The sequence below is a fragment of the Cygnus atratus genome, chromosome 3 (genome assembly GCF_013377495.2).
Source record: "Cygnus atratus isolate AKBS03 ecotype Queensland, Australia chromosome 3, CAtr_DNAZoo_HiC_assembly, whole genome shotgun sequence".
Lineage (NCBI taxonomy): Eukaryota > Metazoa > Chordata > Aves > Anseriformes > Anatidae > Cygnus > Cygnus atratus.
Window position 1 is genome coordinate 17,602,792 of NC_066364.1, and position 27,468 is coordinate 17,630,259.

General features: G+C 41.5%; 2 protein-coding genes across 3 annotated transcripts; one reads left to right on the top strand and one right to left on the bottom strand.

The window, feature by feature from the left end:
* Positions 1 to 270: 270 nt before the first annotated feature.
* Positions 271 to 8,670, bottom strand: RSAD2 (radical S-adenosyl methionine domain containing 2). The gene is made up of 6 exons (XM_035543136.1): positions 8,090 to 8,670; positions 7,735 to 7,896; positions 7,061 to 7,290; positions 6,086 to 6,235; positions 4,026 to 4,058; positions 271 to 3,493 (listed from the first exon to the last, which is right to left on the bottom strand). The coding sequence occupies exons 1-6, from the start codon at positions 8,451 to 8,453 to the stop codon at positions 3,329 to 3,331; spliced, it is 1,104 nt and encodes a 367-aa protein (XP_035399029.1). The 5' UTR covers positions 8,454 to 8,670; the 3' UTR covers positions 271 to 3,328.
* Positions 8,399 to 20,670, top strand: CMPK2 (cytidine/uridine monophosphate kinase 2). 2 transcript variants are annotated; one of them, XM_035543145.2, is made up of 7 exons: positions 8,399 to 8,505; positions 13,734 to 14,023; positions 14,438 to 14,557; positions 14,680 to 14,794; positions 15,534 to 15,735; positions 17,342 to 17,575; positions 19,317 to 20,670. In XM_035543145.2, the coding sequence occupies exons 2-7, from the start codon at positions 14,006 to 14,008 to the stop codon at positions 19,435 to 19,437; spliced, it is 810 nt and encodes a 269-aa protein (XP_035399038.1). In that variant the 5' UTR covers positions 8,399 to 8,505; positions 13,734 to 14,005; the 3' UTR covers positions 19,438 to 20,670. The 2 variants fall into 2 exon arrangements, with proteins under 2 accessions (XP_035399038.1, XP_035399039.1); XM_035543146.2 differs by having other exon boundaries at positions 13,734 to 13,975.
* Positions 20,671 to 27,468: the final 6,798 nt, after the last annotated feature.

Below are 27,468 nucleotides of genomic sequence, written 5' to 3' on the forward strand. Positions count from 1 at the left end.
AGACCCCGGTGCTAAATAGAGGCTTCATCCTGAATTACAGCTCTCTTGTGAATGCAGTCATACATTCAGCTATTGTGGCTCTGCTTTTTTTTTTTTTTTTTAAGAAAGAAATTATAGACAAACTTAAGAAAACAGAAACATTTATTGCAATGTGCAACATATTCATACGAAATCCTTAGCACAAGTTATGTGGCAGTATCATTCAAAACTTCATCTCAGCATTCAAATACATTAAGCTTCTTTCACATTGAAAAAGAGGGCACTGTAAAATGCATCTTAAATGACAGTTTTATTCATTACTCAAGGTATATTCATACATACAATCACTTCTTTACTGAATCAATTCATTCTCCCAAACTTTCATCTCTACAAATTTTTAAAATATGAATAGCTGCATAATGCTAGTAAACGGCAATGTAAGTTACTGCCTGATCCAGCATTTTTAGCAAGTGCTCAGCTGCAGTGTTACGGGATTACACATGAAAATACAATCAAGCATATCTGTGTTTACAGGACTTAAATTTAAATCCTGACTCTTCAGGGTCACAATGCACATGTAATCTTTCAGTCTGGGAGTACCCCTACTGAATTCAGTATTATTCCTCTAGTCCCATGCTGAAAGTTAGGCCCAAGTACAAAATAAAAGCCTCAAATCCATTTTTTAGTCCAAAATGAACTATGTTTACAGATTAAAATATGTATATATATACAGGTTAATCGAGATGCAGCCAACTTTTTTATTATTATTTTCACACAGAAACAAATTTTGCATATTAAAATACCAATAGCTATTTATTAACTTCAACGTGTTGTCAAATTGTTTTAGTCGAATTCTTCATTTGCAATGTACACAACTGGCATTTTCTTTGGAAAAGAGTATCATACAGAGCAGAAACATTTCCTTAATTACATATGCTAGCAAGATGCAATGTAAAATCCTTAAAATTTTAAGAAATAAGAAATGGGAGCCTTATGATAAAAGCCATCTTCAGTGTCTTAACATTTAAACTATTTAAGGCATTTTCATGTTTTCAGCTACCTTCTGTTTATCTTGCAGCTTCCTCCTCAGGCACAGAGGATCTCTTGCAGCACAATAGCCATTTACAGAGAAAAATGCACGGGGAAGAATGGCAGGATTTCTGGCTCTGAATGGGAGTTTGTGCGCCTCGCATCTGTGTGCTGCGATACGGCTGGCATTTTCTGCAGAAGCAGCAAGCTGGTAGATTTAGTGCTACATTGATGCACTAAATCTTTCCTCAGGCTGGGACTGAGCCAGCAGCAAAGGAAAATACTTCTTTTCTACCATGCAGCGTCAGTGCTGAGGAAGATGCTAGACTTAACGTTTGAGCAATGGGAACACAGACGAAGTCAACCACCACAGTTACACAAATTTGCGCTGCCTGTAGTTGCTACTCAGGCAAAACTCCAACTGAGGTCAGCGAAACAGCTGCCAAAAGACTGTGGGGTTAATGTGTGTGGGCCACATTTAAAATGTCACTTAGTATTAATACAAGAAAAAAAATACTGAAACGTATTGGAAGTGTTGTGATTATTCTGTGAAATGCAAAAAAGACAAAAGAGCACCATTGAGACAGTATATTTACAGTCAGGACAGTAAAAATAGAAACTGAAGGAATTATAAACTGAAACATTTTCACTGTGTTTTCAGAGATTGCACCATTTTCTACTCAGAAGTAGCAGCTCTTATTTTAAGTGTTTTCCCTTTCAACTTTGAAGGTGTAGTAGGTGAATGCAAAACATTTCTCTTGAAAAACCCTTTAAAAATACCAATACAATCAGGAAAAGGAAAGAAGGTGTAATTTTCTCTACACTGTACATTAAATGCGTGCTGAACTGCAAATATTTAAACACATGAATCTAGGTATCAAGTTCAGCAGACAGTAAGAATGAGTAGTGCCAGCTCACTTCTCTTTTGTGCAATGTTCATCCCTGTGCCCTTCATACAGAGATCTAGAGGGGTGGGACAAGTTACATTTGAAAAACTGTAATTATAAAGCTACAAAATTGTCAGAAGACCAAGAAATCAGGCAGCATATTTAATTATTGCCTGTGTAGGTTTTTTAAACTATTTTCTATTTTATGTTGGTGCTGCCATCACTTCAAATCACAGACAGCTATCACAAAGCCCAATTAGGTTCACTTAACATCTGCGTGTTGGCAATCAAGCCAAAAGTGAAAAGCAAGTAACCTTTAAAAGAAAGGTACATGATATAAGTTGTTTGCAACACCATGCCTTAGCAAAATAAAAAGCATGAGAGTAATAGTGCCAGTATTCAAGAGAAGATACATCTGAAGTATGTTACATATTATTCATTCATTTCAGAGGAGGTCTTCAACAGAACTGTATGTATGAGGCTGATAAACAATAATAAATCAATATTTGCAGATAAAAGGAAAATGGAGGAAGTTATGAATAAAATGCAAACATTCTTTCCCCTGTAAATATTTGTTAGAAGTAAGGTCATTGCCAATGTGAAATAACAAGTTTCTCATTATCGAGTAAAATTCACTTTCATGTTTTAGGAAAAATGTAATAATCTCTCGTGACTAAAAAAAATGTTTTCAGAGAAAATTACATCTCCCAACATTTTTGCAAAAAACATATGTGTATACGGAGGAGAGGGAGAAAAACAACAGATGTTTTTACAGTTCAGTCTTTAAGCATGAAAACTGTCATTTTTTTAATCTTGATTTCCTTTTAAATATATTGTTTATTATAGAAAATTATAACTAGATTCTGACCTTCTATTGCTTCTGAAAAAGACGAGGGCTGCTTCCAACGGTCTGCCAGTTGGCCCTCTTGTGAGCTACTGAGGAACTGCAACAACCTGTCCATAACGACCTATGCAGAAAACATTTCCAGATAGGGGTTTCCACTTACCAGTCATTACAGCTGTTTATAATGAATCGCAGATTTTTATTTTTTATTTTTTTATGTTTTAATTTTGGTTTGTTTTCCTGCCAGCACACCTTATCTATTATCTTAACACTGTTTCCTGTGTGTCAGTATCTTAACAGTTTGCCCTTAAGTCCTTCATACAACGGAACAGTAAGTAGATTTCAGAGATCTATTTATATGAAAACACTGTAAGTAGTTGATAATGTTCAACCCAACAACAGATAAGAACATAATCTACATCCTAAAAACATTTAACACTTTCAAATATAGGATTGCACTGAACATCAGTCTGTATAGTATACCATATTGTACTTAATAACATTATATACATATATACATATACACATATACACATGTACACACACATTTTCATTACGGAATGGACTTGTCACAATTCAGTATATTGAGTTACCAGTCCAATTTCATGTCTGCTTTACTCCACACATACTTTCCTCCTCGTTTTAGGAACATCTTTTCATCAAATCCACTGAATTTTATAGCTGCTTCTACACCAACATCCAGGATAGAGTTGGAAGGCTCTTTCCGTCCATTTCTGCAGTTTAAAAAACGCATCTGGAAAATCAATAGGTAAGACGTTAGAAAGTTAATTTGTACGAATTTAATTTTTCTACAGAATTAAACAACTTGCACTGCAATCCCTCAAAAGCCAATGTGAATGTATTAACACTCCTTAGGTGGCTCAGAGGCTCATAGTTAGACACACTGACACACCTTAGCAGAAACAAAGCCACACCAAAAACCCTGAAGATTAAATGCTTGTTCTTCAGTTACGTGTAAAATAAGTAGACTCTTTGAAATTTAACTTTCAGGACAAATTCTATATTTTTAAATTACAGAAAAGCAGCAATGACACATCTATACTTTAAGATTCACAAGATTATGCATGCAACCTGATGGCAACTCCTCCTTAGGTCAGACTTATATTCAGTTCTCAATATGTCTGTGGGAAGAAATGACATGTATTCTTTGTACTACATGGTAAACATTATTTTATGGAATGCAGAGGAAATTAAGTTGGTTATAACTGTAGTTAACCATGGGCATGTATCAGCATGCAAATACCAAGTATCAAACAAAGACTTACGTATTCGTCCAAAATGAGGTATGAATCCCTCATCTGTAATAGATCAAAATAAGAACAGATTAATATACAAATGAAAATTCCACTCTTGAGGAAGTCAAGGACAAGACAAACAACTACTCTTTTAAAGCCTGATACAAATCTTCTTTGAACCAGGTTGTGTCTTCCCACCGATTTCAGTGAGCCTGGATCAAATTTACAAGAATAAGTGACAGGATTACTATCATGTCTCAATACAGGAACAAAACAGCAATTGCTTGAATATGATGTCTTAAACATCAAATTCAATGTGGGTGCCCAACTAGATAAAGCTGTTCTAAATAATGTTCAAGGTTGCTATTAACTTCAACGTCAGCAGTAATTACATTATTTTGCATACTGGAATGATTAAGTTATTTGCCAAACAAATGACATGACTATTTTAGCGAGGGTGTTTATTTATCAACCCAGCACACAAAGGTGTATTAGTGGTAATCTCCCAGATCAAAAAGCTCTCAGGTTTGCACCAGGAAATAGACCAAGAGCAGAAATCAGACATATTTGCTCAGCTAACTGGTCATCTCCTACTTGCTCCCCCTACCTCCCCAAGAAAAAAGTATTCTCTGAGTTAGTGGCATTTGCTGCTGTGCAAAGCAAGAAATCTGTTTGATCAATTTGGTGTCCATCTTCTACACAGGATTGATGGAAATGAGAAGCAAGGAATCTTCTACTACATTAAAAGAGAGCCAAACTTATTGAAGGATGTCTACTTTTTCTTTGTAGGACTTCTTAAATGGAAAATAAATTTTAAAAAGCAGAAAGTTCTAGGTTCTCATCTGAACATGTTCTCCTTCCCCAGTTCTCTGTTACTTTTCCCTTCTATGACTAATCAGCTAATCCGGAACTTTTTGCAGCTGAGTGGCACAACTTCACCAGGAAGACTGGAGAAGTATCCCATGATAGCCTGAAGTCTTACAGTTCAGACACCTTCTTACTGCTCGAGTTATTCACTGAGGCTAAGGTCAGCAGAGATGTCTTTCCTCTGAAAGGAAAGCCACAAGGGTGTTACGTAGTAAGACAACCCAAACTGTTCACTTGAGAGCTCTCTATACATGAGGAAGTAAGCTGTGTATGAAGAGTCTTAATCTTTGGAGAGGAAAAGGAAAGAGATGGTAGACTCAAGGCATTCCTTAAGTTGGCTAAACTTACTATTTATTCAGTTCATAAACCTTTGGAACAGTGAATTTTTAACTTTCCTCCTGCCTTGTATAGGGTCTGTAGACATCTAAAAAAGGTCCTGGGCTCCACTCTTAGGCATTGAAGTCTTTTACTGAAGCTAATTTAACCTAAATGGCAGCTCAGCAAGCTGAATGCTGAGCAATGCAGCAGCACAAGGAGTTTCCTTGTGAATAAGGAAATTGCCTGAAAATGCAATTCAAAGGAGTTCAGATAGACAATGTTAAAAATACAGCTTTAGGGAAGAGTTACTAGTAAGATATGTCAGGCAAAAATACCAGTTCTCGTTCCTCAGTACTCAATATAGCATTGAATGGGATGATCTCTTTACTTCATGTGGGTCAATGACACTGCATAACATCATGATGAAACTCTACTAGGAAATTGTGCACATGGTACAAAGTGTGTTTAAATTGACATTCAACCTTATCAGACTCACGTGCCCTGGTGGGGAAGACCTATCCAATTCCAGAGGTTTTAACTATTGTTTAGAGTTCACAATTCGATTGTGGAAAATAAAGTTTCTACTGTTTTTGTGCTGATACTTTCTATATCCACCTAACTCAGAGGGCCACAAGACACTGTGACAGAATTTTCATTGGCTTCCACAGGACTGGGATCAGTGAGTTTTTACTCTTCTATTAGTAACATCATGCTCAATAAAAAATCTTACAGGAAATAAAAAATCTTGGCTTCCACTGTAACAAAACCAGGTGCTACATTGTACTGTACCTCTTCTAACCCAATACAAATAGGAAAAGTGTTAATTTCCATGAGAGCTTCTAGGTCTTCATCATCTTTCTAGCTAACCACAAAATAAAGTTATGAAAGGACTGTCTCAATTTTACCTTCTGATTAGATTCTGGCACCAAACAGGAGATATCTTTGTGGCGATCCAGGAATTGCTCAAACTCTTCATCACTGATAACAAATTTCTCTGCTTCTCTCAGGGCATCATCACCACTGTTCTCCCCTTCAATGAGCAGGCACTGGAACACCTGAAGACAAAGGGTACCTTGGTAAGATTTTAGGACTTTACTTGTCTTGAGAATAACAGACTGCCATCATTACAAATACCATCAGTCGTCTCAGTAGCAATGTCTTTCATTTTTCTGTAACTGCAGCCACACTGATAGAAACTGTGATTAAGTGAATCCTATGCAAAGGATACAGTGCAGATTTATTTTTAGCAAATGACCATTACATAGTTCTAAATGTAATTACACAGTCATGGCTCCTAACCAGATTTCCACAGAAATCTTAACTGCTTTGTTCTTAATAAGGGCACTGATAATCAAAGCCCAAACAAACTTCTGATTGAACCTAAATTAGTATGGCTATATTATAAGTGTCATAAGTACTATGTGCCTTGCAGACTGTCAAGTCAATCTGTATCCTTTATGACTTTAACTTGATTAGGGACTGTAAATTCAGCTATCATCAGATAACTGCAGAAAATATAGAGAAGACTCTCCAGAAACGAAACAGTTTGTCTACTGAATGACTTCCTTCTACATGACAAATCATACAGATGAGACTTTGGAGAAAAAAAGGTGCCTTTTCCATCAACATGCTCTGAAACCCCAGGAAACTAAGTATAAATGTCACAACAGAAAATATTCTTGATATATTGGGCCCCATGTAAGTTCAGAAAGAGTGACAACCCATCGCAACACCATGTAATACTGAGAAGTCCACTAACACCACCCCAAGCTGGAGCTGGAGATCTGCCTGAGGTTATTAGAGGTGCAGAGAACTCCAGAAATTCATTCATCCTTATCTTTCACTGAACATGAAACCTACACTACACGCTACTTTCTTACCTTCCAGCGCACAGGGTTGAGTGCCGTGATCTGCTCATTCATATCTTCCTCAACATTAAATCTGTTGATCACAGAATTTATTTTGAAAGCAACAGCATACTCGCGGCACCACTGTCTCAGTTTATGCAGATTTTCCACATGGTTCTTCTTTCCTTGACCACGGCCGATTAAAACGTTGACCTCCTCATTAAAACTATCACATGAAATTGCCAGAATGTCCAAATATTTACCTGAAAACAAGTTTTAAAAATTAATTAGTAGTCAGTTCTTTAGTTGAAAGTTGTCAGTAGTCTGCCCATTTTCACTTCCTTGTGATCTGTCACCAAGTGCCACCCAAGTACAGTTCTGTGGAGTCATCACATGAACCACAAAAGCCACAGCAGCGGCATCTTCAAAATGCATGCCCTCTCCTTTCCAGCCCTATGGCGATGTCCTGAGCTATTATTTTATTACACTATTATACCAGAGAGGCAATATAACAGACTGAATCTGTTCAGATCATGTAATTAACAATATTTCACGGGTAGTTACTCTTGGTTTGCAGGTACTGTCAATGAATTCCAAACAAACCATCTCCCGCTTGCACGGACAGCAAGACTCCCATCTTTCCATAAGGCTACCCCAACAAGGCTCCCAAAACACACCAGCACTCCTGTGCAGTGATTTTCTCTTACCGTACTTCTTGAACCACCGCTCTCTAATCAGGCTGCCGTTGCTAACGATGCTGACACTTGGCAGCTTCAGCTCCTCTTTGCAGAACTGGACAAGCTGGCCTACAAATTCGCCTCTGTCCTGAAGAAACGGTTCTCCTCCCGAGAAATTGATTTTCTCCATTCCTAGAAAAGGACCAAAGAAAGTTGCTGTGAGCCTGACTGCCTATTGAGCGCTCCCCTCCAATACGGTGCCCGATATTAAGAGGGACCCCGAGCATGACAGTTACAGGGATAACTTCTTGGACACCACTTGGTCCTGATTACGGCGACTGCACATATCCCTCCCCAGCTGTCCCAGGTGTCTCCCCGGGCTCACCCGCCTCCTTGAGCATCTCCAGCCCCCGCTTGGCCTCCTCCAGGGGCAGCACGAAGGAGGTCTTGGCGGTGTGGAAGCAGAAGCCGCACTTGTAGTTGCACTGCCGGGTGAAGTGGTAGTTGACGCTGGTGGGCGTCGGGGCCGCCTCGTCCCGCTGCTCCCGCTGCCGGCGGGGGGGCGGAGGGGCGGCGGGGCTGGGGACCGGTCCCCGTCGCCAGCCGGGCAGGGACAAGGACAAGGGCAGGGACAGAGACAGGGACAGAGGCGCCAGGCTCCAGCACAGGGCGCCCAGCCGTCCTCGCAGCGCCGCCAGCACTGCCCGCGACAGCGCCAGCGGTAGGCGGAGCAGCACGCCCAGATGCATGGCTCGGCTCGGCTCGGCTCGGCTCGGCTCGGCTCGGCTCGGCTCGGCTGGGGTAGGTTCAGCACGGCTCAGCTCGGCTCGATCAGGCTCGGTTCGACCCGGTTCGGCTCGGCTCGCACGCTGCAGAGAGGAGCCCGGAGCTCCTCTCTTAAAAGCCCCATCCTGTCCCGCCCCGCTGCGCTGTGCCGTGCCATGTCGCGGGGAAGCGCTGGGTTTCGCTTTCCTTTCCCGCTGAACGGAAACTTGGCGCCGAGCCACTTCTGCTCTCCTGCTTTGCTTCTTCCAGCCCACGCACCCTCCACCCAGAGCCGCTTCACCAGAAACACCTTCTGTGGCAGCTGCCCCCCCGTTGGAGGTTGGGGCACTTCCAGCGCCCAAGGACCCCCTGATGTGAGTGGTCTCAGTGGCACTGTGCTCTTCCAGTGGGTCAGGATGTGAGGCTTGGGAAGCAGGGTGAAAGCTGTGCTCGCTGAACTGTGTCACATCCTTCTCAGCCCAGGGCCATGAGCTCTGGGAGGCTTAAAGAGGTTTGCAGTGCAGAGCAGTCAAGGTTTGGGAGCCCAATGACGTCTGTAGAGTCGTGAAAAGAAAATACCGGAATGTGTCTTAATTCTTGGTCTCCTATACTGCCTAAAACACCTCCAGCAAAGCTACTGCACCAAGTTGAATATAGGGTTAGCTTTAATAGCAGAAAACGTGGCAGCTGCCCGGGGTAGCACAGTGTAGGGGCAAATAAGTGCCCCAAATTGATAGGATCAGGAGAGAGCAGGGCCAAGCAGCCAATTCCTATCTTCTTTGAGTCCTTGGTGGCACAACAGCTAATTACCAAGAGAGGAGCAACCTACATCACAGCACCTGTATGTAACAGCATCCTACAGCACAGCACCTACACCACACGTGCTGTGCCTCCCTCAGTCAGGCTGTCCTCGTTTTTGCGTGGCCAGTTTAGTGTCACCAGTTCTGCCAAGGTACACTTGAATCCCACTTGATTCACACTTGAATCCCAGCACTTACCAGCTGCATGATGGGTCTAGCAAAAAATTAGAGCTTCAATCCCCTACCCATTTACCGGCCAGAACGACTAACGTAGTGGGACAGTCTTGTACTTATGTTGACTTTTTTTTTTTTTTTCCCCTCTTGAGAAAGGGGTTGAAGAACTAGGTTAATCTTGTTTGCTATTTCTAATGGGAAACAATACTTACTTATGAATAAAAATGTTTCCTGTATGTTTATGAGTACTCTTACACACCATCCATAATTTTCCATCACCTTTCCTTTGCTTTCCTAGAGCTGATCTACCATCCCATTAATGTCCAGACCATAATATGGATTCAGGTTTTCCCATTCAGCCAGTATTCAGTTTCTCTATCAGCTGATCCTTGCTGGAAACAATTCATGCCAGTGAGGGAGGCTTCTTGCTGTATCTAGCCTTAATAATGCCACCTCGCAAATGGATGGTTGCAGCATGATGGAAAATATCTCAGCTCCTGAGACTTTCCAAAATTGTCTCAGAGTTTATCAGTAGAGACTAGTTCAATGAGTTACCTACAGGAGGAATGTGCCCTTCAAGTTCCTTCAGGTTTGTGTAAGGCACAAGCTTAAGGATGAAAGCAGACTTTTCTGGTACCCTCTGCTCCCCTATCACTCATATATCCCTTCTGCTTCATGTTAGGAACTTTCACCCATTTCGTATCTTCTCTGTCCCCAATTCAAATTCCTCTCTTAGCTCATTTCTAACTTTTGTTCATGTCATGTTGAGCCAACGCAGCTATAGGGAGTATAATTTTCTCTCTCCTTTGAGTTGAAAATCTTTTACTGAGAGTACTTGTGGTAGGTGTAAGATCTTGAAGATAATCACAAGACTTCCAGTTGTGGAAATACTCAGGAAACTCTCAGGAAATACTCTGTGTGTCATATCTGTGTGTATACGTGTGTGTGTGTATCTGTACATGTATGCCACCAAGTTCACAATCTCTGTGTTTAGCTTTGCATAGAGATCTCATTGCAGGTGACAAATTATCACTTGTCTCAGAAACTTCCTTGGTCTTCTGCACATTTGAATATTGACTTGGTCTTCTGCACAGAATATTGACTGGATAACCATGAAGCTGGCAGAGTGACTTAGACCTACTGCAGCCTTTCTCCTGGGCTTGTTGCCTACTGCCTCAGCTGGATAGGCAAATAAACTTACAAACTTCAAGATATTTCATTTCCAAAATCTGTTAAAATCCTTGCTGATTACCAATTTAGCTCAACACAAGACTTACACCTGATACAAAATGACTCCAAGAGTATGTCAGAAGAGTGTTGCTCAATGAATCAGTACACCAACACATGACCGTCTTTGAACTGTGTGGTTTTTTGAAGGAGAGGATCTCTGTTTCAAGGAACAAAAAGTATGGAGAGCTTAACACTCAAACATACTTAAGACTTCCTGTTCTTCATAATTTTCTCTATGTCTTAGTCAATGGCAATTATAAAAGCTCTCTCTATTTTTGCCTCAGCTGAGTATGCTTTCAGATTACACTCTCTGCACTACCTGTAAAGCCCATGTCTAATTGTTACTGCAAACTAAACCCAAACCTGGACATGCCCCCTGTGGGGCATGGGAGGTTGGCATCCTAGTACTTAATATGTTTCAGTTCATTTAATTTACATCAAAAAAATGTTTTCAACATACATATAATTTTGCAGAAATGATCGAATATTGGTATTAGTGGTAAACTGGATGGTAGATAGACACACAACTGGCATAGAAGGATCCATCTGGATAAACATGAATAATGCAGCAGTAGTCCCTACTTGCTAGAAAAGCAAAAGCAAAAATTTAAAATAATAATCTATTATTTATCTTTTTTTTAAATTATTATTTATTTTTATTTTTATTTTATTTAATCAAACACAGCAATTGCTTTCTCCAGTGTGGCTAGTTCACAGTTCTAGCAAAACAGTATCTTCCTAGGGAAAGCAAATTGCCAACATGGAGCAGTAATATAAATGATATTTTTAATATGTGACTTCTCCACCTGATGTAATGAGGAGCCATTACCACGTCACCTATGAGGCATGACATGACCAGAAATAATCCAAGGACAAGCAGGCAAGTCACGCAATGGCATCTGGAGTTTTAGCACTTAGTAACTGTTTTGCTTGCTGCTCCACTCCCAGGTAGAAATGATCTCCCCGTTACATCTGCCGTAATCATAAATGGGATTTGGTCAAGGACACGTACTTGGAGTGACTCATCCCTCCCTGGGACACACGAAGCTGAGGGGTTCCCACTGAAATTACCAAGTAGAAGTTATAACCCACATGCAATCAAGTTACAAACCACACCATATAATTATAGATACAGATCAGGAACATTTGTAAGAGGTCCACCACAGGCTCTTAATACAACATGGTGTGTACATGATCTGGACCTCAGAAAGTACAAGAACAGATGACTTCTAACAGTGGCAAAAGAAGCTGGAAGAAGGATCCTCTGTGTCCTTTCCATACTCTTCTCTGAACATCTGGGCCTGGCCATTGTCATGGGCAGGAGAGCAGGATCTCTGGCCTAACACTATACTAACTTCCGTGCTCTTAAGATCTTATGCCTAGACTTTTACTTTTACTGAAGGGCCTTTTACTGAAGCCCTTTATTCTACATGAAAACAGCTATATTTTAGTCATGTACTTTATGTACTTATGCATTTATGGGCCTTCAAATTAAGAAATACCCCTTATTTCCTGCCTTGTATCTCAATCATTTATTTACATTACAGGACTATGCACTTAGGTATTTCATTTCCTATTATACAGAAGACAAAAATGATAAAAGTCCTCTTGAAGAAACCAAAAAATACTTAATAAGTTAATTTCAGAACAGATTTATACTTTATACACTGTTTTTTAATACAAAGATCTGTCTTGCAGATGAAAGGCAACTCAGCTCTGCTCTATTTTTACCTGAACTGTTTCTGCATAATTTGGTGGGAAATGCCTAGAATCTTTCACAAAGTAATGTTTTAAGTACATAGCCAGTAGGGCACAAGTCACACCTATTATAGGTGATCTCATAAGCATGCTATGAGTAGGAAAAGAAATTCCAGCTACTTGGTTCAGGAATGCCTGTAAACAGGAGCAGATCAAGGCAGTGGGAGGGGAAAACAGAAAATGATAGTAAACATTTCTCATTTAGTCATCAGGGAAAGGCAACAGTGGCATCAGGAAACCAGGAAAACAGAGGAATAATAAAACTGATAGGTCAGTGACTAATAAGGTCAGCTTTTCAACTGAAACTTGGCTGCAAGCCAACTAGCCCTCATAAAACTGAATTAACAAAACTGGGGCAGATAATCTTCTGTGCAGAGAAACGTAACACAGTGCATGCAAGAAAAACTAATCAAAACCATATTTACATAGTGCTGAGCTCAGTAGTGGCACTTAGATTTCCAGAAAGAGATCTCAGAGTCACTGCAGTTACCCTTCTGAAACCATTGGCTCTGTGGAAGGCAGCAGCTCAAAAAGTCAACAAAAACTTAGTACTATCTAGAAAAGTACTGAGAACAAGAGAGATGGCCTTACTTCACTGTTCTGTGAAAACTTTGCACATATATCAGCTATAACTTGAGCAGTGGTACAGTTCAGGTCTCCACATCTCAGCAGGACCTCATGGTGTTAAAGAAGTTATCCTTGTAACCAAAATGATTAAGGTGATAGAGCAGCTGAGGGGGCTCTCACTTCAGACATGCTAAAGCTGAAGGGGACATCTGAGTGAGCCTTACAAAATCATGAAGGTGTTTGAACTGTTGACCTGAGTGTTGAACTGTTATTTACCAAAGCCAGCAATTTCATCAGAAGGGGACACTTGCTGAAATAAGTAGGATATGAGTTTTAAACAAATCAGAGGAAGTTGTTTTTTCACCACGGGATGTACACTGCTGAAACTGGAGACCACAGGGTTTTGTGGAGGTGGACTCCATTGTGGTGTCACAAATGTATTTAGACAGATTTATAGAGCGAGGGTCCATAAATTGGTGTTAAAAGGAAGAAGTGAAGATTTGCTGTCTAACATGCCTCATCTGGTGACTGTGGATGCTAGAGGAGCATGAGGACTAAGAGACCACAGAGAAGCCAGGGTTATGTACAGCATGTCATTCTACCCGTGCTGGAGACAAAATATTGGTCTAGAACAAGCACTGATCTGACTCAGTAGTGCGTATTGTTATGTTATTAAAATTACCATCTATTGGTTTATTACATTGCCCTGTGTCTTTTGGCATCTGTGCCCAGCAGCTTCCGTGTATCTGAGTGACGTGGAACAACACAGGAGTTTGCTTATGTGAAAAGGGCACGTTTCACCTTGACAAGAGCCAGTTTGGGCACCTGCTTCTACAGCTGAAGAGCCTCTGGAGCTGTATTCCCAGTTCCTCCTCTGGCCCAGCCTTCCCCCTGCAGAGCCGCTAAACAAATATTTGTGCAACGTGCTTCGAGCTGACCAGAGGAAGACGTTGAGTTTCTGAGGAATCTCTTGCAGAGTGAGCATCTCTTCTATATTCTTTCAGGAGATGCATGAGAAGCTTAAGGTTAGTTATCACATAGGTGGCAGTCTTCCAGCTATTGAAAGGGAGAAGTGGGATTCTGTAGAGCTGCAGTTTCTCCTGCTTTTCAAGTTACGCATTTGCAAAATGTGAAATCCACATTTTGGACTGCGTCACTCACAGCAGCTGTCACAAAATGTGCAAAGAACTATTTGTCGCCATCTTATTTATTTATTTATTTATTTATTTATTTTCCTTTCATTTCCACCCTGTCCACAGCCAGCCTGCACAGAGCGATTTCCCACGGGGAGCGCTCCAGTGACTCCAACCTCGGGGGGAGGGAGCAGTGTAGGACCAGCCTCCTTGAGCCTCAGTGTTTGCTTTTCCCCAATGACACGTGCCTTCCCGGTTGGTGCAGTAACTTTCGTTTCTCGTTTCCCTCTGCCTCCTCTGAAACAGGTTGACTCTGCTCCCAGGCTGCGAGCGGCAATGCTGCGGAGCTGCGCCCGGGGGCCACAGGACCCCCTCCGCCGTGCCCTGCCTGCCGCTGTCCCTGCTGTCTGTGACCGCCTGCAGGAGGTGAGCACCCACCGGGGGGGCTGCGGGGTTGTGGGGGACCCCCGCCTTTCACAGGGATCTGCTAAAGCAGCCGGCACTGCGTATGGGTGTATGGGTGCCAAGGTTTTGGTCTCTCCTTGCAGTGCGCAGCGCGGATCCCGGAGGCCAGAGAGGTGCTCGCCATCCTGGAGAAATGCACCGAGCAGCAGCGCAAGGGACATTTCCCCGTCGTGGTTTTTGAAGGGCTGGATGCCACAGGTAGGAGAGCAGCGGGAGGGAAGAGCCGTAGGTGAGAAGTTGGTGGAAAGAGCAACCGCTGTGACTGTCACCCCCCCTAATGCTTAAAATGTCAAAAAGTCCCGGAAACTCGTGACATCTGTACTTAGCTGTTATAGATACCTGTCTTCTCTTACTTGTGAAGTATCTAGCAGTCCACACTAATTTTCATTCAGTGGTTGAATTCTTCATATATGTAATAAAAGAACACAAAGTGTGGCGTACTGGAAAGTAGATTTATTTCTTGTGCAGATTATAAAGCATGTTTTTACCAGTGAGTAAACTAAACTGGTGGAACTAAAATAGTGGCAGTCGGGGAAAGTGGCAGCAGTTTGTCTCCGAGAGAAATATGAGTTGTCTCTGAATAACTTTGTTTTCTGCATTTTCAGTTAAAGAGAACTGCAAATCCCTTTTAAAAAGAAAGTATTGGCAACATCTCCTAGAAAAATACTGTAAAAGGATATATAGAGAGATTGCCATTCATAACTTATTTAAAGGAGGGAGGGGAGGAAGACCCAGAGTAGGAAGTGGAGTCATAATCTTTGAACCAGCCTCATAATCATTTTCCACTGAAAACCTTATCACGAGATACTCAGGTTTCATGGCTGGGGGTCAGAACATGTACTTCAAGTGAAAAAATCAGATCACTTTTCAGTTTTTAAAAGCCAGTTGTATCTAATGTGTAATATAACAAATGTTTCCTTCTGTAAATGAAATGCAGGCAAAACCACTGTAACCCAGGCTGTTACGGATGCCCTGGATGCCATTCTGTTAAGGTCTCCACCAGCTTGCATCAGCCAGTGGAGGACGATATTTGATGATGAGCCGACACCCATTAGAAGGGCATTTTATGCTGCAGGCAACTACATCCTTGCTTCAGAAATAGCAAAAGCATCCACTCAGGCACCTGTGATTGTAGACAGGTTTGTATATTTAAGAAGACCTCTTATACCTTTTTTTTTTTTTTAATTAATTGTATAAATATTAAGTCTTCTGAAGAGTAATATGTATAATAAGTCAGGTGAGGAATTTATGTCAGTGGAATAGAATGGAATAGAATGGAATGGGAAGGAATGACATGGCATGGCATGGCATGGCATGGCATGGCATGGCATGGCATGGCATAGAATACAATACAATACAAGACAAGACAAGACAATAGTTCAGTTGGAAGGAACCTCCAAAAACCATCAAGTCCAACTGCCTGACCACTTCAGGGCTACCCAAAAGTTAAAGCATATTAATGAGGGCATAGTCCAAATGCCTTGTGAAAACTGACAGGCGTGGGGCATCAACCACCTCTCTAGGAAGCCTGTTCCAGTGTTTGACCACCCTCATGGTAAATATTTTTTTCTTAATACCTTGTCTGACCCTCCCCTGGCACAGCTCTGTGCCATTTCCATGCATCCTGTCATCGGTTCCCAGAGAACAGACACCAGCATCTCCCCCTGAGCTTCCCCTCCTCAGGTAATTGCGGAGAGCAGTGAGGCCACCTCTTAGCCTCCTCTTCTCCAGACTCTCCAAGTGTCCTCAGCCTCTCCTCACAGGACATGCCTTCCAGCCCAGTTACCAGCTTTGTTGTCCTCCTCTGGACACTTTTGAGTATCTTTACAAACTTTTTATATTGTGGACCCCAATTCTCATAACTGGTTTTGGCCTATATGACAAGTGTATATTCAGTCAGGAATGGAGGCATGGCCCGTGCAACCTGCACCGCTGCAGGGCTTTGAGGGCTGCTGATCATGTCTGAGTGGTTCAGAGTGACCAAATTTTAAGTTGACTTACTTTTTGTGGATGTAAAGCCAGAAGTCTACTTCCCCCTTTTTTGTTTTATTTGTGTCTTTTCTTGTGTTCACTGTGTACACAGCTTTCAGTATTACTCTTAATAAGGAATATCTAGATGTACTTTGAAAATCCAGGCTTGTTTCAGTAGATGTACTATAACCTCCCTACCCCATGCACAGACAGAGAATTTGTTTGTGTATCTGTGAACGCTATTTTTAGCCCACTTCAAAACCACTACAGTGTATATAATACAGTGCCTTGTAGTGGCGGGAACGTTAATTGCATGTGAAATACATAACCATTCATAAAACATGTCTTCATTCACGTGTGGTTGAAGACTGCGTGCTCTCTGCTAAATTTGTTGCATAAAGTGGGATGGGAACCACAAACAAGGGGACTCTGAGTACTGGATTTGGACGTATAATGTGACTGTCCTTTTGGTCTCTCTCATTATACGAGAAGACTTTCTTTTGAAGGAGTATCTGGAGCACTTTGCCTAATGCATAAGTTCTGCCATACCTTTTAAATCTTAATTCACAGTAAGTCTGACTATTATTAAGTAGTAATGCTATTTTAAGAAATAATACCTGGCACAGAATTGGTCCTTGCAATAGCCTTCAACTCATAGTTTCACCTACCTAGTCCCTTTTGCACTTGTGGTTATATTGCCACCTTCCTTCTACATTACTGAAGAATTAGTGTGCTTTCTAAAATGTCTCTTTCCATTCTGTATTTTCTTGACAGATACTGGCACAGCACAGCTGCTTATACAATAGCCACTGAAATAAATGGGGATGTCCAAAATCTTCCACCAGCTCAAGATGGGGTGTACCAGTGGCCTGAAGATCTGCTTAAACCTGATCTTGTTCTTCTGCTGACTGTCAGCCCTGAGGAGCGAGCCCGGAGACTTGAGTGTCGAGGGCTGGAGAAAACAAAGGAGGAGGCTGAGATGGAAGCTAACAGCTTGTTTCGCCAAAGGTATGCTTTAGCAAGGAATAAGAGGATGGAGGCACCCTTGGTTCCTGTGGAATCAGCAGCAAAATGTTCTGCTTACATTACTGTGGCAAGGATTCCCATATGTTTAACTTTTTTTTTTTTTTGAAAAGATTCGTGGCTGACAAGGAGGGTAAAGTTTGTCATTTCTGATTGAAAGTATTTGAAAGCTACATGTGAATAATTTCATTTTGCAAAGGAGATCGGAGTCAAATGCTTGCTACTTGCTTGTATTGTAGCGCCTTTCTCACCCATGTCATGAAGGATGGAGATGTGAAAGTTCTAGAACTGAGGAACAAGAAATCAATATAATCCAGAAAAGTCTAGAATTCAGCTGTAGACTAAAAGAACAAAATCTAGATCTACTTTTGTAGATATCTGTAGTTGTGCTAAGTGTCTCGGGTCCCAGTATAGCCAACACAGTCAATGCAACCATCAGAGTGATTCAGTTGAGCACCTGCTAGGTGCCCAGTGATCTAAGCATAAATATCTAGAGCCATATGATACTCTGAGGCATCTTCATGAGGCTAACAGGTATGACACACCACCTGTGGACCTTTCTGGACCAGCAACTGGAAGCTAAATGACATAGGCCAGGTCATCTCAAGCAGTATTCAATACATGTGTTTAGGCATCTGAATGGTGCCCTAGGTATCCGACTTCAGAGTGAGCTGAATTGCTGTCTAGGCACCACCAAATGTATCGATGAGATCACCATAGTTTACAGTGGGAGCTTGAATACCTAGTGCTCATGTAAATACCTCCATATAAACACTTGAATGTAGGTGTCCATATCTACAAATCTCAAAGCTGAGCCCTGCCTCTAGGGCTTCAACGTTTCTGGTGTTGATATATTTAATAAAAATCTATGGCTTCATTTTGACAGAAGCTCTGTTCAGACATTCAGTTCACACAGTAGGACCTGCATAAGGTTGGGTGAACTAAGTGAACACGTTGACATTTAAGGATCTTTCACGTTTTAATTCTGTTGCTTATTCCCTCCAGAAAGCCTTTGGTTATTTCTTTTTGTTAATTATGTCAACCTGGATGTGAGGACATTCAGAGTCTTGCTTGATTTGTCTTACAACTTACAGCCTGAATGTCTGACATCATTAATTCTTGTGGGAAGAGAGAAAATGATATTCATATCCCCATTCACATCCTCAGACTAAAAGTGGAAGAGTGCTGCATTATGAGAAGGCCTCTAGTCTAAGCAAGGAGGTTTCCATCCTGTATTTCATCCCAGTATTCATCTGGTTAGCAAAGTTAATCAGAGTAAAGTGTTAAATGATGTGTGAACCCTGTAATCTGTCTCCTGTTCTCCAGTGACTCAAAGCTGAGATCAGTCAGTGAGCACGTGTACACAGTGCAATGCCATATAGTTCAGAGACGCCTTAGTGGGCTCCAAATAAATTAACTCAGGGGTTAGAAGCAGGCTGCCCACTGTACTGTGATAGTGGACAGTTTCCAGTGCTAAGCCATAAAGAAAGAAATACTTTAATGTCATGCCATATCAATATCAATAGGGGTCTGATCACTGTCAAAGAAAATTTACACTTTGGGGTTCTCATTGTAATAGCTGCTAATGGTTTATTGCTCTTTGCAGCAGATTTCATTCTTAGCTTCACTTTTTTTTTCCCATGTCTCTTCAGTGCTGACACTTTCTTCTGAGACTCATGACTAATCCCTGCAATTTGTAGTTTTATTTCTCCTGTTTTGTTTTTAGAATTGAAGAGTCGTACAGAAGGATGATGAATCCTGCGTGCCAAGAGGTCGATGCCAGCCCCTCAAAGGAAGACGTTCTTAAAACAGTGCTGCAACTAATTAAAAAACACTGTGCCTTGTGAAAGTAACTTTTCTCCCCTAGCACCTAAAAGATACTTTTTATTGCCCCTCTGCATCTGATAGCTGAAAAGGCACTGTGATATATTTTGTTCCACAGAAGAACCTTTTATTTCTTCTGTCTACAGTAATCTGGGGAGATTATCTGTTTCACTGATATGTACTGTACTTTTCTCTATAAAGCAAAATAGCACTCACACATTGTTAAACATTCTCGGTAAGTCCACAAATGGTCTCGTAGGAAGTACATGAGAGGGCTTTCTGACACTGACTTTTCAAGATACTATTGGTTTGCATCATCATCATGATGAGAACCTGCTCCTGCCTTTGCCATACACCAGGATTCATTGGATTGCAGCAGGAGCATTATAAGTGCAAGAAGAAGCTGAAAGGTAATCCAGCAGTAAAGCAATAAAATGATCACAACTTCTAGGATCATTCCAGTGTTGCTTACTGGACTAGCAGATGAGCACCTGCTGCTGTGATGGGCATCCTGGAAAAAATTTCTCATAAATAAGGGCTTCTAAGCATCTAGGACTCAAAGGAATAAAGTCCAAGCTTGTCAACATATGCAAAGGAAATGCCAGTTCTTTTCAGAGGGAAAAAGCATTCTGACATGTTAGAAACAGAGATTAAATACATCTTATAAATGATTGTTTAAATATTTTTTCAAAAAACAGTTTCTCTATCCTATTAATAGGTTTATTAAGGTGAGTTTTGTTCTTTTGAGGGAATGTTAAATGAAAAAATGTAGAGAATTGGAGCTATGAGAACAATTGTGCCTTTTCACTCTGTTTTTTTTTGTTGTTGTTTGTTTGTTTGTTTTCCCCACGTTGAATGTGAAAGCAGGATACCAGCAAGACTTCAGATCTGCAAAGGCTTATTTTTATATTCATTTGTTTCACTATTGCTCCTAAGTATAAAACAATACATATGGATAAGCCTTTGGGAGGTCAGAAATAAACTGCAGTTCCAGAAAGAACACAACTAAAATGCAATTTGATTTGAAACTCTGTTTATGCTTACTTTCCTGTGTTAAGCAAGTGCAATTATCAATTAATCCATCTTGTAAATAAAACTGAACTCAGTATTGCATTCACTATATCCAATCTCTATATGGAAAGTGGTACAAAGAAAATCTTAAAAAAAATGCTCTTAATTTAAATACATTTTATTCATGCACTGTTTGATATTTGTGAGTATATGCTGCTAATATAAATTTCTACATACTGGTAATATATACTGCTGCATTTGGTGTGTTATTTGTATAGCCTAGGGATTTTCTGCACTTGCTAGCTAGAAATACATAGTTGTAGGTGATACACTTATTTTAGAAATATTATGAAGCATATAGGTATTCAGTTCTGGATAAAGGAAATCCACATCTAGAGGGCATCACTACACATGGATGACTAGCATACCAATAATATGCCCTAAACATTTTGTAGCCCTAGCTTTTCCAGGTGAGAGATCACTTGGCCTGAGGAATGCCAAGCATATCATTGTGGAGAGGAGTTGGGCTTCTTAGCCTCACTGATAACCACCAGCCTTGGGCAAAGGGGAGTTGGGCAGCTTGTTCTTGTTTATCTCTGACACAAAGTTTGTGGACGGAAGTCTGCAGGCTTGGTGTGAGAGGCTGCTGAAGGAGGGAGTCTTGTGTTGGCTGGATGGCCATGTTTTGGTGGCAGAACAGAATCTCAAGGGCCATTGAGTAAAACCTTTTGCTTCATTAAGTATAAAATGAATATAAAAATTAACACTCTGAATATGATAATGAACTTAATGAAGTACATGCTAAACATATATGACTATAGTACTCGACTCTTCACCCTATCATGCTAAATGTCACCTCAGGAAGGGAATAGATAAGGTTAGGATATAAAAGAGTGTTAGGAGTTAGTGTAAAAAAGAAAAAGGAAAAAAAAAGTTAGTGTTAGCAAAAAAAAAAAAATAGTGTGAGGAAAATAGAAGAGCCGGGGGGAAGAAAAAAATAATTTGAAACCTGGAGGAGGCAATTGACAGGCTGTGCTCCTTCTCCTTCACCAAGACAGGGAAACCTTCTTGGTAAGCTCTGTGCCCTCACCCTTTGGTGAGGAATACCCAGGATAGCATTTTGCTAGCACTGTTATCATATATTGGTGCTATTGCAGTAAGCGTACTTACCAACGACAGTTCCGAATCTGTTATGTCTGTCGCCTTATTAAACATGTTCGACTTTGTGAAACCATCTCAGTGAAAGTCCTTAGCAGGGCTCTGAAACAGACAAGTGTTGGAGTGCACATGCTTTCAATTTTGTGAAACTGTCTTGGTGATAGCCCTTAGCAGGGCTCTGAAACAGGCAGGTGTTTGACCCTAAGTCCCCTTTAACGTGACAATCATGCCAAGCAAGAGTTTCATCTGCTTCATGAGTAACAAACTGCTTTGCTGGGAAGTTTAATGGCCATGAGAGACCAGGAGTTTGGTTTCAGTGCTTAAAGATCTAAGGCTCCAAATAATTCCATGAAGAACAAGGAATTTAGGCCAAGTCTTCATAGATAAAATTGTTTTTCTGCATCTTTGGAGTGTGATCTGTGTAAGACTGGGACATCAGCCCATGACATAGTCCTGGCCCCTGTTCTGTCACCCTAGAGCATTCCCATTTACCTGTGGCCAAACTGTTCTGGAGGCCAGGCATTTCTGAGTACAGAAGATTGTGATCCCTAGAGCTAGGGAGGCGTGTTTGTTTTATTACTAGTAAATTTAACAATTTGGTAATTTACTAGTATAGACCCAGATTTAGGACATGATACTGAAAAATATCTCGATACTACAGACCTCAGAGCATCTGGGGTGTTGGACCTGTAAAGCACACGCACACAAACTTAATTTCAGGCTACTCAGTAGTGCTTTAAAGTCAGTGAATCCTGCTCTTACTGAAAAATAAACTCTATTTGCAAAGTGCAGGTGTTTCCTGAAGTACAAAACAATACTTTCATTGACCCAACTTAAACTTTTTGTGTTTCTTAGTTATTAAAAAATCTCCAAGAGAGTTATATGCGAGAATTTTGCAAGACATTGTATTGTGCTGTGTAGAACTCACTATAGTATTTCAAGTACTTTTTTTCATCTTTAATCTCATTGACTTTTTTTTTTTTTCTTTTCTGTCTAGGGACAATCAAATACATACATAAAGTGATACTCAGTGACCTAAACATAGACATCCAGGGCCAGTTTAGTCTCCCTAAGGTATCTGAGATATCTGTAGAGGGCTGCCAGATAAGATACAAGACACTAGGGTGAGCTGTTCATCTGCAGAGTGACAGCTGGAGGCCTGCAGGGATACCATATGGTGCCTAAAATGGCACTATTCACCCTTTTAAGCAGTGTGAGGGTTAGAAAGCGGCGATGCAGCCTGTTTGGGCTGCGCAGGTGGCATGGAACAAGTAGGGGAGGAGCTGGTGCAGAAAATCCAGTGTGTGCCCTACAAGCATTTCAGAGATTTATTTCAGAACAGCTCTAATCTGGTCCGATCTCACATTAGGAGCTGTTGTAAGTATATTCCTGCACCAGATCTTTTGGTTTAGCTTTGTCTGAATGGAGCCCAGTTCATAGACACAAGGACTCTTACATGGCATGAAGCTAACTAAGTGTGGTAAGAAGGGGTGGTCAGGAAAAACACTTCAAATGCAGGTTCCCGATCCAAGCTGAAATGCTAACATAGAGGCATTATGTAGATGCAATGTAAATGCAACATGCATCTTTTCAATGTTACAAGTGGAGCAGATAGGTTTCCTAGGAGCCAAAGCAGAGTTTAGGTCCTGTTCCCTCAGTCTCCAGATTGAGGGCTAACTTTGAATGTGCTATAGCATGGTCCGTATTCTTCTGTTTCCTGCAGGTGGTAACCATGAGATGTGAGGCCAGTTCTTCACTAGGTTTTCTTCTCTGTTCCATATTTTGTGTGTTCTCTCCATTTCATTACCAGCTTCTAGAAATTTGCCTAAAAATATGCATGTCACCTCCACTATCAATTCCTGGAGGCAGGAGAGTCAGCATGGTCCAAGGGACTTTGATGGAAGGAAAAATGTCTCTCTTCAACTCCAGGATAAACAAAGGCCTCAAAGACTTTTTTTTTTTTTTTTTTATAAGAAATGAAACATCACTAGATGCATGTTAAAATTCATTAGATTTTTCAGTCCCAGTTCTCCTATTTTCTTAATCTGAATATTTGAAAAAGCACACAAGACAGAGTTGTTGCTGCAGGGGGCTGCGCTGACTTTGATCTTTTAAATGGAAAACTATGTTCAATAAAATTAAATTAGCCCTTTTGTAAAGACAAAGATCATCACCCTCTGGCTTAATTTAACTAAACAGATGTAGGGTTTATGTAAATATGCAGTCATTGTAATGTGAAACAAAAGCTAGAATACCCTGTCATTAGTGTAAACCAGCATTCTGTATTACCAGCTGGTCAGTTGTGACCTTCCATTCAGCCACAGAGACAGTGCATGTCATGTACTCTGAAGCAGGGGAAATATGAAGAAAAATGTTCTCGTGTCTGCAAACTCATTGCTTATGAAAAGTGACAGCTAGATAAAGCCCTTATTTAAGCACGCAGCAGGTATAGGATGAACTCCAGCAGGGTCATTTAGTCCTCCTGCAGCCCTGCCCCTGCTCAGGGCCAGCTGTGCCATGCAAGTTAGTGCAGCCTGCACATCTGCTTCATCTTTTTTTTTTTTTTTTCTTTTTTTGTGAGAGATGCTGTGATCAAGCGATATCTTTTCTTGAGAGGACAAAAGGTAGAACTTCTGCAGAGGACCTAGACCTCCTCCCACAGCTGGAATTCTTCTGGGCCAGTGACTCTGAGGCTTTTGTTAGTGATACAATACTCTCCTACAGGAGCAGTTCCAAATACAAGGCTTTCTTGACTCTAACGTTATTTGTCAGGCTGTCGTTAGGTCGGAGTGCTGAGTAACCACGCACCACATTAATGAACCTCACCTCAAAGAGATCTTGATGTATCGATACACAGAAAACACCATGCTGCTGCTATCTCTGCAGCTTGGTCTGTATCCAGCTGCATGTATCCCTCATTCCCAGGCTGTAAACTTTCAGGGTAAATGCTTCAGTCCCTGACTGCAGCTCCCAGAAGTCTCCCGTTCCCTCAAAGTGCTGGCAGAAGAGACACAACACAAGCTTCAGACACCCCTGATATCCCTCTTGCCCCTCCAAAAAAAAAAATGCTCAAACACCTTAAGGCTATTTTTAGTTTTTACTCTACAATCATAGAATCATGCAATCACAGAATGTTTTGGGTTGGAAGGGACCTTAAAGATCACCTAATTCCAACCTCCCTGCCATGGGCAGGGACACCTCCCACCAGACCAGGTTGCCCAAAGCCCCATCCAACCTGGCCTTGAACACTTCTAGGGATGGGGCACCCACAGCTTCTCTGGGCAACCTGTTCCAGTGCCTCACTACCCTCAGAATAAAGAAATGTTATGAAATGCTTTTGTGCCAAGTTGGTGAAAATGTCTGTGCTAATATTTTCACCTGAGCTTTCTCCCTCTACCATAATATTTTACTGGGGCTGATTACGTGTGTGTCTGTCCTCATAAAAGCAATATAGACATCCCTTAATAATGTAGTTCATGTATTATTTTTCTCTGTATTGCCCAAACAATAGGTGTTTTGCTCTGCTTTTACATTATCCACAAGAGATTTGTTTGGTAAGTGGAATACAAGCTATTTTAGCAAGGGGAAAGCACTTTTGCAGTTAGCTTTAATTTGCAGTTCTCAGCTTCTGCAGTGCCATTGGGTTTAACTGTGGTGTTTGGGATCAGAGACCTTTAGCTGGGTCTGACTCAGCCTCCCTGTAGCAGCACAGCTCCTCAGCTCCCAGCAGCATTCCCATATGATGCCTGTAACACAGTGTGAAGTTCAGCTCCAGAGTTCATCTGCTTTACAGTCACAGCTGCCTCCCTTGGAGGATGTATCATCTGGGCAACAAACTGCTCTCAAGGTGCTGTAAACAGCCTCTCCTTTTTATGTGCGTGAGTTTCACTGAGCAGGCAGCTAGGAAATGATCTGAATGTGGGCTCTGCATAGGAAATTAAAACTTGTTTATCTGCAGCTGCAAAACAGAGGAAGCACCTATATGTTGTATTGCCAGCGATCACCCAAAATAGACTCGCTTTCCCAAAGTGTTTGATCTTAAAAAGAAATTGCTTGGCATTTGACAACGTTTTTCCTATAAATCTGAGTCTGCTGGGTTAAAACCTGTCATTCACATAAGCCTCCAGAGGCATTGCCTGGGTGTCTTTGGGGTGTTTTTTCAGGATGACTTCACAACATTCAGAAGGGACCATGTGTGGGACCACGCCTGCTACCCTCATCTGTTCCAAAGAAGTTCTTCAGGCAGTTCTTTTCAGGGAAAAATAAAAGAGCAGCTGAAGTACTGTCCTGGAGAAGGGGAGCAGAATGATGTGCAGCTGCTTGAATCTTCAAATTCACCAGCTGCAACAGTCCCTGGTTCACCCCGAGCACAGCCCTGGGATGCTGCACATGCCTCAGAAGCTTGATCAAACAGAAACCCAGGAGGCTGCAGAAAGCCCCTGGGGTAGGGTAGAGGAAGACAGCAGAAGTCTTCCAATGCAAACCAAACCCTGGAGCTGCTCTGGATTTGCAACTCACCAGGAAGCAGGGAAGCATGAGTCAGGGAGGAATCAGTGAGGGCTGTGCTCAGCCCATGCCATAATAAAGAATGAGACAGGAAAAATGAGGGATGTTCAGACAAAAGGCAGGCATACACATTTCCCTCCTGAAAGGTCATACCACCAGAAGCACAAAAAGCACAGTAAATATTGTATAAATACATAAATAAATAAATACAAAGGGTAGAGGCATTTCTGTTTCAAAAACTGATCTATAATAGAGTGACAGAGGTGCAAGATTGCAGTGGTGCAAGGATGCAAGGATTTGGGGCTGGATGCACACCATCCTGAAGGGTACCTCTGTGTGTCTGTGTGTGTCTGTGTGTGCACAACCATGCTGGGGGATGGTGAAGGGAATTAAATCTGTCTCTGAATCCATGGCTTATTTCAATGACAGGAATGTTTTTCAAATGCCTCCCGCATGGAAATTTCATATGTATCCCTAAGGGACAGCACCTGTGGTTCAGCATATCCCAGAAGCTCCCCCAAGCTGCCTGTGTAGCTCACAGGTGCGTTAAGTGAATGAACAAGCCTAACCTGATCCGTGAAGGGAAACTTCAGCGGGTGTAATGCTCCACGTGTGTTACTTCCCTAGATCTGAGTGCCATTTAACGTATTTCTAAAACCACTGCATATGTTACTCAGTATGCACTGTGATTCCTTAGCAGAGCGTAACTTCTCTCACACAGGAAAGAGAAGTGTGCTGATTTTTTAATCTTCTCCCCACAGGGCTACAACAGCAAGAACACTCTTATTCCCAAAGCAATTTTAGTCTGACTCTTACCTGGGAAAAGAGAAAACGGATTGAACCTTTAAGAATAAAGACCCGAACCCTAGTTACATCTTCTTGAATTGCATTTATCAGTCTGTTGTACGAAGGAAGAGCATTTCTGTCCTGTGCAATCAAGGTCAGCACATGAACCCTGGCCAGTCTTTTCACTGGAAGGGTACTGCTGAGATAAGGTTGTGCTCCTGGGCAGATGCAAGTAATGCATCTGGTCTGGAGCAGGATTTGACATGGGCCTTCTGCTCAGTCTTTCCATTTTGGTGCTTTTGGTGACCCTAAAGCTGTGCATAACTGCTGTAACGAGTTCCTTGATCTAAGTTTATGCTGTGCATGCAAAATGCAAGAACCTCATTCAGAGTTCTTACTCCATCTGTGGCAAAGAGATAGCAAAACATGCTGCATTGATCAATTTTTAGAAAACATCATCAGTAGGGATGGGAGAGGTGTTTTGGACATGATTAAAACACTTACACAAAGCCTTCTAGAAGCCCAAGAAACTGTCCAAGAAGCTTCTGAAGCTCAACTTCTCGTGCATATATGCTTCACCCTGCCTTCACTCA